At 40.0% G+C, this 14,487-nt stretch overlaps 1 protein-coding gene across 7 annotated transcripts; it reads left to right on the top strand.

The window, feature by feature from the left end:
• Window positions 1-497: 497 nt before the first annotated feature.
• On the top strand, window positions 498-3,105 carry LOC118047129 (uncharacterized). Of its 7 annotated transcripts, none has more exons than XM_073412412.1 (4): window positions 498-2,334; window positions 2,476-2,520; window positions 2,569-2,765; window positions 2,875-3,105. In XM_073412412.1, the coding sequence occupies exons 1-3, from the start codon at window positions 650-652 to the stop codon at window positions 2,729-2,731; spliced, it is 1,893 nt and encodes a 630-aa protein (XP_073268513.1). In that variant the 5' UTR covers window positions 498-649; the 3' UTR covers window positions 2,732-2,765; window positions 2,875-3,105. The 7 variants fall into 7 exon arrangements, with proteins under 7 accessions (XP_073268513.1, XP_073268507.1, XP_073268504.1 ...); XM_073412406.1 differs by adding an exon at window positions 2,383-2,427 and having other exon boundaries at window positions 499-2,334; window positions 2,476-2,765; XM_073412403.1 differs by having other exon boundaries at window positions 499-2,520.
• The last annotated feature ends 11,382 nt before the right edge of the window (window positions 3,106-14,487 follow it).

Below are 14,487 nucleotides of genomic sequence, written 5' to 3'. Positions count from 1 at the left end.
TCATCGATTACTACAGTTTTTAAGCTGCAAACATAAGAAAGAAGAGAAATAAAGCACTTAACACATGGTTTACTAAAACCCCAGCAACAAAAACACATAAAGTTTCTCATTCTATAAAGTCACAATAGAAAAGAAAAGAAAAAACAATTTTAAAAACTTGACAAATTATATTGATTAATAGTTTTATTCACCACTCATAATAAATCAATTAGTGCTTTTCATTTTCGTTTTGTGATGAGGATGGGGTGCTAGATGCTAAGAACTGACTCCGATGGAGAGGTTTTAGCATACCCTCTAAGATATATAGGATTAGATGGTCCACTAAATTAAACTGACTTGTAGCGTCTCTATAAGACGATTTCTAAATATTGTGGTTACACCTAATAAACCATAGGATTAAATGGTCCCTTCAATTAAAAAGTCCACTAAAATTACAGTTATGCTATGTTAATTACCCAAAGGGTACAACCCCTAGCAATGATTATTGTTCCATTAATTAGATAGGCCTCCTTAATTACTGAAATACACAGGGGATCAACTCGTCTTTATACACTAAAAACACAGCTATAAAAGCAATTGTTCACGTCCATTCCTTGTTCAGAAGCTAATTAGCGAGAGCAAGTTTGATTATCGGGAAGAGTTCGAAAGGATGGCGTCACCATCTTGGCGTTATCTTGTGCATGCCATGGTTTTCGGTTTAATAGCAATTAACGTGGCGGCCAATATTTATGATACTGAGGAACCTCCTAGGCCACCTCATGATCACGAAGACCCACCATTACCATATAATCACAAAAACTCTCCATTTCTGCCATCAAGATTTCTTAATCAAGGAACACCGCCGCCGCCTCTATCATCACCACCTTCAAATAAGAAGAAAACGCCCCCACCACCTCCAAAATCTCCACCTCCGCCACGAAAAGCAAAATCTCCACCTCCGCCACCACGAGCAAAATCTCCACCTCCGCCACGAAAATCTCCACCTCCGCCACCACGAGCAAAATCTCCACCTCCGCCACGAAAATCTCCAAAATCTCCACCTCCGCCACCACAAGCAAAATCTCCACCTCCGCCACAAAAATCTCCACCATTGCCATCAGCTTCACCTCCGACCCCATCTTCAGCTCCCATTTTACCTCCATTACCTTCTAATATTTCTCCAGTTACACCCTCTTCAAAAGTTCCACCAATTCCATCCCAATCCCCATCCCCGGCTTCCAATTTATCTCCATCTCCTCATACTTCACCACCATCCCCTCCAAGAATTTCACCCATTCCATCACCATCCCCATCTCCAACTCTTAATTTATCTCCATCACATCCTCATACTCCTTCGACATCCCCGCCAAATGTTTCACCAATTCCATCACTATCCCCATCCCCAACCCCTAATTTATCTCCATCACATCCTCATACTCCTTCGACATCCCCTCCAAAAGGTTCACCATCTCCATCCCTTAATTTATCTCCATCACATCCTTATACTCCCCCGACATCCCCTCCAAAGATTTCACCTTTTCCATCCCCATCCCCATCCCCTTATTTATCTCCATTACATCCTCATACTCCTTTGACATCCTCTCCAAAAGTTTCACCATTTCCGTCACTATCCCCATCCTCACATCCCAATCTGTCTCCATCACCTGCTTACACTTCTCCAAAAATCTCACCAATTTCACCACTTTCTCCATCCTCGAATCCCAATTTATCTCCATCACCTCCTTATATATCGCCAAAACACCCTCCAAATATTTCACCCATTCCATCACTATCCCCATCCCCAATTCCCAATTTATCTCCATCACATCCTTATACTCCTCCGACATACCCTCCAAAACTTTCACCAATTCCACCACCTCCTTATACTTCTCCTCCACCCCCTCCACCTATCCTCAAATCTCCACCTCCTCCGAGGTTTACACTTCCCCCCTTATTTCCTTTTAAATCCCCGCCACCTCCATCTCCTTCTCCCCCTCCACCTATCCTCAAATCTCCACCTCCTCCGAGGTTTACACTTCCTCCTTTCTTTCCATTTAAATCCCCGCCACCTCCATCTCCTACTCCCCCTCCAAATGTCCTCAAATCTCCACCTCCTCCGAGGTTTACACTTCCTCCTTTCTTTCCATTTAAATCCCCGCCACCTCCACCTCCTACTCCCCCTCCAAATGTCCTCAAATCTCCACCTCCTCCGAGGTTTACACTTCCTCCTTTCTTTCCATTTAAATCCCCGCCACCTCCATCTCCTACTCTCCCTCCATATGTCCTAAAATCTCCACCTCCTCCGAGATTTACACTTCCTCCCTTGTTTCCCTTTAAATCCCCGCCACCTCCGAGGTTTACACTTCCTCCCTTCTTTCCCTTTAAATCCCCGCCACCTTCGAGGTTTACACTTCCTCCCTTCTTCTTTAAATCCCCGCCACCTCCGAGGTTTACACTTCCTCCCTTCTTTCCCTTTAAATCCCCGCCACCTCCGAGGTTTACACTTCCTCCCTTCTTCTTTAAATCCCCGCCACCTCCGAGGTTTACACTTCCTCCCTTCTTTCCCTTTAAATCCCCTCCACCTCCGAGGTTTACACTTCCTCCCTTCTTCTTTAAATCCCCGCCACCTCCATCTTCTTCTTCCCCTCCACGTACCCTGAAATCTCCACCTCCTCCATGGTTCTTTTTGCCTCCCTTTTTCTTTAAATCCCCGCCTCCTCTATCTCCATCACCTCATTCATCCAATAATTAAGCTCCACCTTATTAAAAAATATCTTACAAAATTGGTCAGTTCTTTTAACTTTCTTTTTAATAGATAATTTATTTCTATAACAATGTTCTTTTTTTAATTTTATTTTGTTACCAATATTAATCTCTAATTGTTTTTTTTTTCAGATTATATATGGTTAATAATGGCAGTGGGTTTCTTCGAAGAGACTACATATTAGATAATGCATGTATTGAAAATGTAAACAGTTGAAGGAAAGTCGATTGTGCTCCATCAATCATGCCAAAATAATATCATAGAACATCAGTTATTATAATAATGTATGGATACTATGGAGGAAAATATTATGTCTGTTTAAAAGCATTATAATACTAAATGAATGTCTTTTATTACGATAATTACCTTTTTCTTACACTTCTTATTGTTAAACTTTTTACTCGTCTAATTTCTTTGGAGAAAAGCAGTAAAAGAGAATTTAGTTGCTAGGACAATGTTTACCTATATACATTGAAGACTTTCCCCACGTGAAAAGCTCAATTATTTAATTGGACCTCCAGGTCTATAAACTTGATTATAATTATTTTGATATATAATTAACTGTATGTATAACATATGGTCCCTTTATTATAATAATTTTAATATATTATTAATTGTGGGCATAGACTACCTGTGAGAAGAATGTGTTTTTTTTTTTATTATTGAATTTTATCATACAGTGTTGGGTTGATTAAAGATAAATTAATTTTGACATTTTCTATGATATAATAAATTAACAAAGTAATTTGACCAAGTGTAGTCCTTAACCTGAATCACATGGTTGACAGACTGACTAATATCAATTCATGAAGTTTTTGTAATATTGCTTATTGTAAGAAAAGAAATTGTTCAAACAAATTGTACATGAATAAAAGCATCACAACAAGAAGAAGAAACAACGAGAAGAAAAGCTTTGATTGTGATAAGTCAATATTTTTTGTTTATATTTTTATTGCTTGAAAAAACCCAAGACGACATGGCTCTAGCAACATGCATGACCCAATACACTTGGGTTCGGCAATTAACGGAACCCAAAGTAATGTGGATCTTGCAATATGCCTGACCCAACACATATGGGTTCACGAATCAGCTAAACTCAAGGCAACATGAGCCTGATGAAATGCCAAACCCAAGACACTTAGGTTTGACAATTAGTTGAGTCCAAGGCAACATGAGCCTTGTGAAATGTCAAACCCAAGAAGCTTGGGTTCGATAATCAACTGAAAAACCTAAGGCAACAAAGACTTGGTGAAATGCCAGACTCAAGAAACTTGGGTTCACCAATCAGCTCAACCTAAGATAACATAGGTCTGGCAGTTTGTAAAACTCAATACACTTGGGTTTAGCAATCAGCTAAACCCAAGGCAACGTGGACCTGATAAAATACCAGACCCGATACGCTTGGGTTTAGTTATCAGTTAAACGCAAGGTAACTTGAGTATGGCAATATATCATATCCAGATTATTAATTAAACCAAAGGTGCTACAGATTAGATAAACCATCACACTCTTTTTTATCTATGTTTGGCTACATCTCAGGTCTTAAGCGTAAAAGGCTAAAGAGTCCTACTTTTAGAATGGTTAAATGATTTATTCACATCAAAGGTAATGATCTCTCTATATTTATAAATGTTCAAAAGGTCACTTATGGAGTCCACCACACGTACCATCTTATTAATAATATGTAAAAGATATTTATTTCTCTTTAATGGTGTGTAAGGAATATTTGTCTCTTATTAATGCGACAGAAAGCAAATAACTTTTAGTCTTTCTCTTCTTTTAAGACAACAAGGTTTAAGGTTTATTAATACCTCTTAAACTATCCAAGTAAAAGGTTCATAACTTTTTCGACTCTAAATAGCTTGCATATATTTCGGAGCATTAATCATTCTGAAATACAAGAACAAACACTTTTGTTCTTGGAACTTAAGGAATTATTTATTGTTTTTCCCATAAAATTATTGAATTTGTTTTTACAAGTACTTAGGTTTTTACCATTAGTTTGGTACTTTTTTAGCTAAGGAGAAGATAATTGCATTCTTAAATACCTTGATCAACCACTATTCAACCACTAAATAACTTATTGCTTGAATATTCTGGATTTTGAGACATAACTAAATTAGATCAAACAAGTTTTAATTGAGGTGCTCAAATCTAGTCGAGCCAACTCTTTAATTATTTTAATATCAAAGTTACAATATGAATCACTGAATTTTCAAATCAATATATTGAATTTATACAGGATTTGATAGCTGTTTAAATAGAACCATAAGTAGAAAGTTATAATTTATTATGGAATGTGTTAGATTAGGAAATATTGTATTATTAATGTATTGATTTATCATGTGTAGTATGCTACACTGTAACACATGTACTGCCCTAATACTATAAATAATAGAGGTGGCTATCTCATTAGGTTAAGCCTCTCAATTATCATAAACCTTGTTTCAACTTGGTATCAGAGCCTAATTTATCTTAACAGATTTATTCTTCAAACGGCAGCCCCTCTACTGCTTCTCTGCTCCCCTCTAAATTTCTCTGCTTCAACATTGATTCTGCAACGTTGTTTCTCTACTTCATTGCTGATTTTTGATTTCTTCTCTGCTTCAAAATCTCAGACGGTTATTGCTGATTTCTGTTTCAGCTTTCTCTGCTTCAACGTTGATTCTGCAACGTTGAATTGTACATACTGTCTTTGCTCCATCAGCGTATTACTACGGTTTCGGCTTCCCTGAACATTATCATCTGTCAACTTCTGTTTTTCTGCAATATGGATCCTTCAGTTTTTGCTGTAGCTGGCACCACTGGCAGTCCTTCTCCTCCCAACACCAATGTCAGTGCTTCTTCTCCAAACATCAATGCAGTCATGCTTCCCTCTGTCGTGACAGCAGCTGTTATTCCCCTCTCAAATACACAGCAGGTCATCAACCTCAAACTCACCAATTCCAATTATCTATTTTGGCGTATGCAGATGAAGCCATATCTGATTGGCCAAGGGGTGTTCTCGTTTGTCGATGGCTCACATTCCTGCCCTTCTTCGCTTGATCTTTCCAGTCCTTCTACTGCCGCCTCTACCAACATTACTTCTGGTCCTTCCCCAGCTTATCTCATATGGAGATAACAAGATCAACTCATACTTAGTGCTTTACTCTCATCTCTCTCCATTGATGTTCTACACCTTGTGGTGGATTTCCCAACTTCAGCAAGTGTTTGGAGCACCCTAGAACGTGCTCTTCCCTCTCTATCCAACTCTAGGATAATGCAGTTACATGGCTCTCTCCAGGATCTTCGTCAAAGTGATGATACTGTCACTCTGTACCTGCTGAAAGCTAAAGGCTTATTTGATGAATTAGCTGCAGCAGACAAACCTATCTCCCTCATTGACTTCAATCTCTATGTTTTTCGTGGCCTTCGTGCTGAATTTCGGGATTTGGTCACCAGTTTGTCGACCAAAGCTGAGCCTCTTGCGTACTCTGAGCTCCATAGTCACTTATCTACACATGAATTTTTACACAGGAGCTCTCTTCAATCCTTTCCAGCTACTGCACCGTTGCTGCCCATACCTTCTGCATATGTTGCACAACGTGCCTTCACTAGCTTTAATGGTAGTGGCTCCTCTTCTCTTAGGGGCAGAGGAAGAAGAGGAGGCTGGAGAGGCAACTCTCGCAGCAATTATAACCAATATCTTAGCCAGCCTTACCGTGGAAACAGTGGGAACTCTTCCTGGCAGAACACCAGGAGCTATGGCAGCAACAAAAACAAGGTGGGCAACACCAGTGGCCTCGGCAGATTAGATGCCAACTTTGCAACAACATCGGACACTCTGCACAACAATGTTCTCAGCTTGTGCATCATGGGAATCAAGCCTCAGCTAACCTCTCCTTTCGTGATGCTTCCACAGAAAATCCTGTCACTTGGTTCCCTAATACAGGTGCGAATCAACATGTTACTCCAGACATTGCCGGTATGACACATGTAGACCCTTATCTTGGTAATGATCAATTGTATGTTGGTGATGGTAAGGGACTTATTATATCAAATACAGCTCATAAAATTTTGCATACTCCAAAACGAACCTTTACTCTGTCTAATATTCTACATGTTCCAAAAATTAAGAAAAGACTCTTATCTGTTCAACAATTTTGTCGTGACAATTGTGTCTTCTTTGAGTTTCACTCTTCTTTTTTCTTTGTCAAGGATCTCATAACCAAGGCAGTTCTTCTTTCCGGTCAGAGTAAAGATGGCCTCTATATCCTTACCGAGTCCTCTGCCACGTGTCTTCCCCAGGCTTTTTTGTCCACCTCTGCCGATGTTTGGCATCGTTGCCTCGGTCATCCCAGCTATCGTGTTCTGAGTCTTTTAGCATCAAATAAAAAGGTTGCCTGTACTTCTCGTCCGTTTAATTTTCAATGTCAAGCTTGTCTGTTAGGAAAATCATCTCGTTTGTCTTTAGGACCTATGGGTCATCAGACATCTGCTCCTCTTGAACTTGTTTTTAGTGATGTGTGGGGCCCTGCTCCTATGTTATCTTCGGATGGTTTTCGTTATTTTGTTATTTTTGTGGATGCGCATACAAAATTTATCTGGTTTTATCCTCTTGTCCTTAAATCTGATGTCTTTAATGTGTTTCATCAATTTCAAGTCTTCGTCGAACGACAATTCTCTCGAAAAATTAAATCTGTTCAAACTGACTGGGGTGGTGAATATTGTAAATTAAACTCATTCTTTAAAACCATTGGTATTCATCACCGCCTCATATGCCCGCATACGCATGAACAAAATGGTACTGTTGAGCGTCGTCATCGTCACATTGTTGAAACTGGTCTCACTCTTCTTAGACAGTGTAAGGCACCTTTATAATTTTGGACTTATGCTTTTGAAACCTCTGTTTACCTTATTAATCGTATGCCCACACTAGTTTTGTGCAACAAATCCCCTTTTGAATGTCTACTTCATCAACCACCTAATTATGATTTTTTACGTACTTTTGGATGTCTATGTTTTCCCTTCCTTCGACCATATAATGCTCATAAGTTAGACTATCGCTCTACTCCATGTGTGTTCTTAGGCTATAGTTCATCTCATCTAGGGTATCGTTGTCTTGACTTATCATCTAAGCGTCTCTACATCTCCCGTCATGTTCAATTTAATGAACACGTGTTTCCGTTTCTCGAGTCTGCCATATCTCTCCACCCACCAGCCATACCTATCCGCCTACCACTATCACACACCTTCCCTCGCTCACCATCTTTCCATCTACCACACCATCAGACCCACCACCCACTTCCTCTAACCCTGTTGTCCCCTTATCACCATCCACCTCCATATCTGTTGATCATTGTGCAGGTACAGGGTCTGCAACACCGGCGCTGTCTATGACTGCGTCTCCTCTAGCTAATGTCTCTCCAGCATGTTCATCTAGCACTTCCTCTCCATCAACATCATCTACCGTGTCTTCACCAGGTCTGGACCTCTGTGTTGATCTGTCCAGTTATACTCTTCCGCAGCAACCGTCCCCTGTTCAGACTCCTGCTCCTCCAGCATAGCGCCAGCACCCCATGGTGCTGCGTCCCAGACATAACAAGACTGCCAACATCACTACAGTCGCTGCTTCTTCCTCACAGCCTCCAGCTTCACGGGTAATGTCTCCCTCCACTCTCGAACCTTTTACTTTTAAGGAGGCCGACCAGTTTATATGTTGGCATACTGCCATGAAGTCTGAAATTGCAGCTTTACATGCCAATGGTACTTGGTCCTTGGTACCTTTTGATCCCTCCATGAATGTGGTTGGTTGCCGATGGTTGTATAAAATAAAGCGCCGAGCCGATGGTGCTATTGACCGCTATAAGGCTCGCTTGGTTGCGCGTGGGTTCACTCAACAGGAAGGCATTGATTACTCAGAAACCTTCAGTCCTGTTGTTAAACCGACTACTATTCGGTTAGTTCTCACTATTGCCGTGTCCAAAGGATGGCAGATTCGACAACTTGATGTCCACAATGCCTTCTTTAATGGTTCACTTCGAGAGGTTGTTTACATGGCACAACCTACAGGTTTTGTAAACTTTGCTCTGCCAAATCATGTTTGTCTTCTTCACAGGTCTCTGTATAGTCTAAAACAAGCCCCTCGGGCTTGGTACACCTGTCTGAGTGACTTCCTTCAAACTATTGGTTTTCGGGCTTCTAAGGTTGATACCTCTCTCTTTGTTTTGACGAGGAATCATGATATTTGCTATCTGCTTGTCTATGTTGATGACATCCTACTTACTGGTAACAACTCTGCCCTAATTCATCGCCTTATTACCTTACTGAGTTCAGAATTTAAACTCCGCGACTTGGGTAATGCTCATTATTTTTTGGGAGTTGAGGTCATTCCTACTAGTGTGGGACTCATGCTGAGTCAACATAAGTATGTTCTTGATTTTCTCTGTCGTGCTGGTATGTCATCCTGTAAACCTGTCGATACACTAGCCTCTGTTTCCAAGCTTGATATGTCGTCTACTGTGTTATTCTCGGATTCCACTCGCTTTTGCCAAATTGTTGGTGCTCTTCAGTATCTCACGTTTACTAGACCGGACATTTGTTATGCTGTTAACAAGGTCTGCCAGTTTATGTATGCTCCTACTGAGAGTCATTGGGCTGCTGTTAAACGTATCTTACGCTACTTGAAAGGTACGTCATCTTATGGCATCCACCTTACTCGTGGCTCCTCTTTATCACTTCATGGTTTCACTAACGCCGATTGGGCGGGGAGTGTTGATGATCAAAAATCTACTAGTGGATATATTTTTTTTCTCGGTACCACACCTATTTCATGGAAATCTGGGAAGCAACGCACTATTGCTCGCTCCTCCACTGAAGCAGAGTATAAAGCATTGGCTGATGGTACTGCTGAGGTTCTTTGGTTACGCTATCTTCTCACAGATCTGTGCTTTTCCCCTAGTTCTGTTACTACTATCTGGTGCGATAATTTGGGTGCTACTTATCTGTCTGCTAATCCAATTTTTCATGCTCGGACAAAGCATGTTGAAGTTGATTATCACTGTGTTCGTGATCGGGTGGCCAAAAAGGAGATTCAGATTCGCTTCATCTCCTCCAAAGATCAATTAGCAGATGTTCTCACTAAACCACTCTCTTACTCTACATTTGCTCTTTTACGTTCCAAGCTTCATGTGGATAACCCACCTTGTGTATTATGGAATGTGTTAGATTAGGAAATATTGTATTATTAATGTATTGATTTATCATGTGTAGTATGCTACACTGTAACACATGTACTGCCCTAATACTATAAATAATAGAGGTGGCTATCTCATTAGGTTAAGCCTCTCAATTATCATAAACCTTGTTTCAACTTAATTAATAAGGTTTTGATTGTATTAAATAGTTTTAACTGAAACATGTGAAATTAATCGAATCAACTCCTTAACCATTTTGATAGCTATATAAATAAAACCAAAAGTAGAAAATTACAACCGAAGGTTAGCAACCCCAATCATGTCCAGACAAGCGATTCCTAAATCAAAAGGAATCAACATAATGAATCCTAATATAATAGGATAAAAAATGATTTGCTAACCAAAAGGAGTTAGATGTGATTAATTAAAATTAAATAAACATAATGTATTCGATAACTTATTTTAGAAAACAAAGTTGAAGTCTGATAAGGGAATTTTTAGCATGTATATTTTCTGTTATTCATGCTTGATTTTTAAATATTTTGGATATGTTGCACAAGACAATTAGATTTTTGAATCTCTTTTAGAACTATTGACCTCGTGGGAAATTAATGTGTTTTCAGATCTTAGGTTACTGAACAAGCAGAGCCGGGCAGTGAAACTGAACAGTGATTTATTATGTGCTGCAAAGAAGCTATACAATTTAGTTCTGGATGTTCATAACCATTTTCAAATAGCTGAGATGAAGGTCTACAAAACATATGAAGGGCATATAACTCAGTTTTGTTGTTTCGAAGCCCAAAAAGTGAGTTGAAAAACAAGGATTGAACCAGCCCGAAATTCCTACACTGCAAAGACTGTTTCGGTTTATGGCCCTTATCTCAACGCTCAGACGTCCAAAAATTTCAAAATCAGTTTTGTTGGAAAGAAAATTTGATTATCTACAATTGCTCCAGAAATAGAGATCTTTGAATTCACACGTTTTCTACCTCCAATCGGGCCCGCAATGTCTGAGTAGGAAGGAATTTAATACAGAAAGGAAACTTTCCTCATTACTACAGGGGTAGAAAAGCCATAATATAAAAGAAGAAAAAGGGGGATTGAAGACATGTAGAAAACCTACAACATAAGTGTTGTAACCCATTTTTGGGTCCCCGCAAAAAAATAAAATAAATAGCCAAAGAAGGTTAGAAAAATGACAAGAGGCAGAAGCGCTCGGAAAATGGTCAGAAAATTGGTCAAGGAGTATAAAGATACAAAGATTGGATTTTTGACAAAATATTCTTGAAGGATGAGAACCCTATTGAGAAGAAAATTTTGAATTTTGAGGAGAGAAGCCCAAATTTGGATGTTTATGGGTTTAATTGATTTTTTATTGGATTTATAGGGGATTTGATTGCAAGAAAATTGATTTTTCAAGTCAATTTGGGCTTTAAGTTGAAGAAATTAAAGTTCTGGGGCCAAATTATGATTTTTAGGAATTTATTAAGTCAAATCAGGGGCTTAATTGCATAAATATTGAAGTTTAATGGCCAATTAGGGGTTTAATTATGAAAATCCGAAACCAGGGACCAATTTGGAAAAGGCGCAAAGATAGGGGGGGCTGTTTGGAGTTGATTGAGGGGCCTAATTGAAGAAATTGGAAGTTTATTGATCAATTGAGGGCTAAATTGCATAATTTAGAGGCCAAGGACCAAAGTGGAAAAGGCGGCCAACTTGGCGGACAAGACCGAAATTGGCAGGGACGCAATTGAAAGGAACAAAAATAATTGGGGGACCGATGTGAACGTTGGCGTATTTCTGGCGCCACATTTAAATGAAACGGCGCGTTTTCTCCAAAACGACGCCGTTTCATGCATTTTTAAAAAAAAAAAAAAGAAAAAAAAAAGAATAGAGACCAAACGGTGCCGTTTTGAACGGCACTGTTTCTCTTCTTCTTCTTCCCCCCGCAGGCGTAGCAGAGGAGAGGAAAACCGGGGTTTTTGTCCCCGCCTCTCTCCTCACGTGCCATGGCCCGACGCCCCGCACTTTGGGACCCCAGAAGCCGAAGCCGATGGCCGACCACCCGCCGCGCCACCGAACCCGAGAGAAGCACCTTGGCAGCGGCGCCTGCCGACCGACCGACCAGCACGCCTTGTTCCCCCATGCATGCCCCGATATTGCCTATAAATAGAGAAGAAGCAGAGTGAAAGAAAAGACGAAAAAGAGGAGGGGACCCGAAAGAAAGAACCCGAGACAGTTAGAGAGAGAGAGAGAGACTGAAAGAGAGAGAAACCACAAAACTTACGAAACCGTGACTGAAAACCCATGGTTTGAAAAGCTTGGGATAGTTGAAACCGAGAGGGGACATCCAGAAGTTGAAGCAGAAGCGAGCGAACCGAAGGTGTGGTCTCGGTCCACTTGGAAACCACCGTGAGCTAAGCCGCTGCCATCGCCGCCACCGCGGCCTCCGCCAGCAAGCCGCCATCTCCGCTGCGCCAGGTACGCCATTCTGACCCCCTTGCATTTTTTCTTAGGCCGGCGTAGTTTGGCCTCCTGCATGCAGAATCGTTTCTGCATGCAGGAGGCATGGGGGGAAAATAATTCCCCCCGTTCATTTCCTTTTTGTTGGGCCAGACAGTGTCTGGCCCAATGATATGGGTCTGGGCCGGCCCGGCCCAGACCAAAGCAGGTTACTGTTGGGCCGAGTCCGGTCCGGCCCAACAATTTTTGGGGCTGGAGTCCGGCCCAGTTAGTTGGGCCGGCCCAGCCCATTTAATGTATTAATATATATTATTTGTTATATTATTATATTATGCATGTGGAATGTATATATATATATATTTTTTAAAAAAATATATAAAAAAAATAAAAAAATAAAATTTCTGAAAAGTAAAAAAAAATATACTGTTGTTTTATATACATTGATTTTTTTTATAACATGGGGATATAATTTCAGTACTTAAAAACACCTGTTTTCGTCAAAAAAAAAAAAGTAAAAAAAAAATGTTTTGTTTTCATGCATACGGCCAATTACACTAGCATTTTTGAATGTTCTTTTTTACATATATAAAAAATATTGGAAGTTTTGAAAATGTGTTTTTTGCATAGATTTCTTTAAACACACAAAGAAAAAAAAAATCATTTTCTTGCATTTGTGGATTTTACAACCTGTTTGTAAAACTCCAAAGGGTATTGGCCAATATTCCAAAAACTATAAAAATCTTATTTTGGGAGGAGAAGTTGTGGTTATTGTTCACCGCTAATGTTTGGATGAAGAAATCCTTAAAAGGACGAACATCCAAAATATTATCGGGGAGTAATAAATCAACGCACATGTTTGAAAGAAGCTTTGGTTGCGATTGAGAACATTTCAAAATTAAATTTTTTTCTCCACGGTTTACGAGTCGTGAAAAGTAATTTTTTTTTTTAAGAATTGTGAAATTTTCTTCGTTCTTTTTTATTCTCTTTTCCTTGCGATTTACGAGTTGACGGGATTAGAAAAACACCAACACATAGACTATAGAGCAAACCAAACACCAAGCAGCTTACCTTAGGTAGGGCGTATTAGGGGTGCTAGTACCTTCCCTTTACGCAACCAGTCCCTTGCCTTAAAATCTCTGAAAGACCAGTTAGGGTTCCTAGTGACCATATACTAGGTGGCGACTCCAAAGAACCAAATCCTTAGAACACAACAAAAATCGCCAGCCGATGTCGTGCCTTTATAAAATTTTTTGTGGGGGGTGTGACAGAATGGCGACTCCACTGGGGATGTTAGGACTAAGCTTGATTTGTTTGTTTGTTTATGTTATATGTTGTTGGTTTTTGTTTTCTTATGATGTTTTGTTTAAAAGCTTTAGCATATATCTTTACATTCTATCATACATGCCATAGTCATGCATCACTTTATTATTATTATTATGTTTTGGAGGGCACACGCATGTAACTCTAAGTTTAAGTGGGGGACTAGCAGCTTGCCTTATGACTTGAGTCAAGGCTTAAGTTTGTGTAAAACCCAACTCTTTGCTGAGTGTTTAGACTGATAGTGATTGGTACACGTGCCATCCCACTATCTGCTGGACCTCCATATCGCCTTTACGAGGGTGATCACTGGAACAGCAAGAGACCCTCTTTTAGAGACCTAGTAGTAAAACCTACCTATGTCTCACGTAAAAGAACTAGAACCTATCCTTAGGGTGTATGTTCCGATATAAATCTTTTGCATCGAAACAAGACTAACCCCCATGCATTTTGAATTGCAGGATTTATGAACGAAATGACCATCACCAAATCTTCCATAGAGTATGGAAAGAATTCTGAACTGTCACAATTGATTGAAGGAGACTGCCTTAGAAGCGATGCTAAGAAGATGTCGCCAATCAAGAACCTGAATTGCATATTGAATGAGGTGAACAAGTTAACGACTCATTTTCAGAATGTGGATAAAGATGCATTTTTTAGGAAATACGGACGTTTGATGGAAATCGCAAAGGTAGAAGTGTTAAGCCCAGCGGTGCGAGCCTTAGTTCATTTTTGGGATCCAGAATACCGATGTTTCTCCTTTGGAAGCATGGACTTGTGCCCCACGAT

The sequence above is a fragment of the Populus alba genome, chromosome 1, assembly GCF_005239225.2.
Source record: "Populus alba chromosome 1, ASM523922v2, whole genome shotgun sequence".
Lineage (NCBI taxonomy): Eukaryota > Viridiplantae > Streptophyta > Magnoliopsida > Malpighiales > Salicaceae > Populus > Populus alba.
The sequence above is the reverse complement of the archived record's forward strand: the minus strand, read 5'-3'. Positions and strand labels throughout refer to the sequence as shown.

What these genes read in the sequence shown, in the direction of transcription:
- LOC118047129 (XM_035056327.2), top strand. Translation starts at nt 650, where the DNA reads ATGGCGTCACCATCTTGGCGTTATCTTGTGCATGCCATGGTTTTCGGT.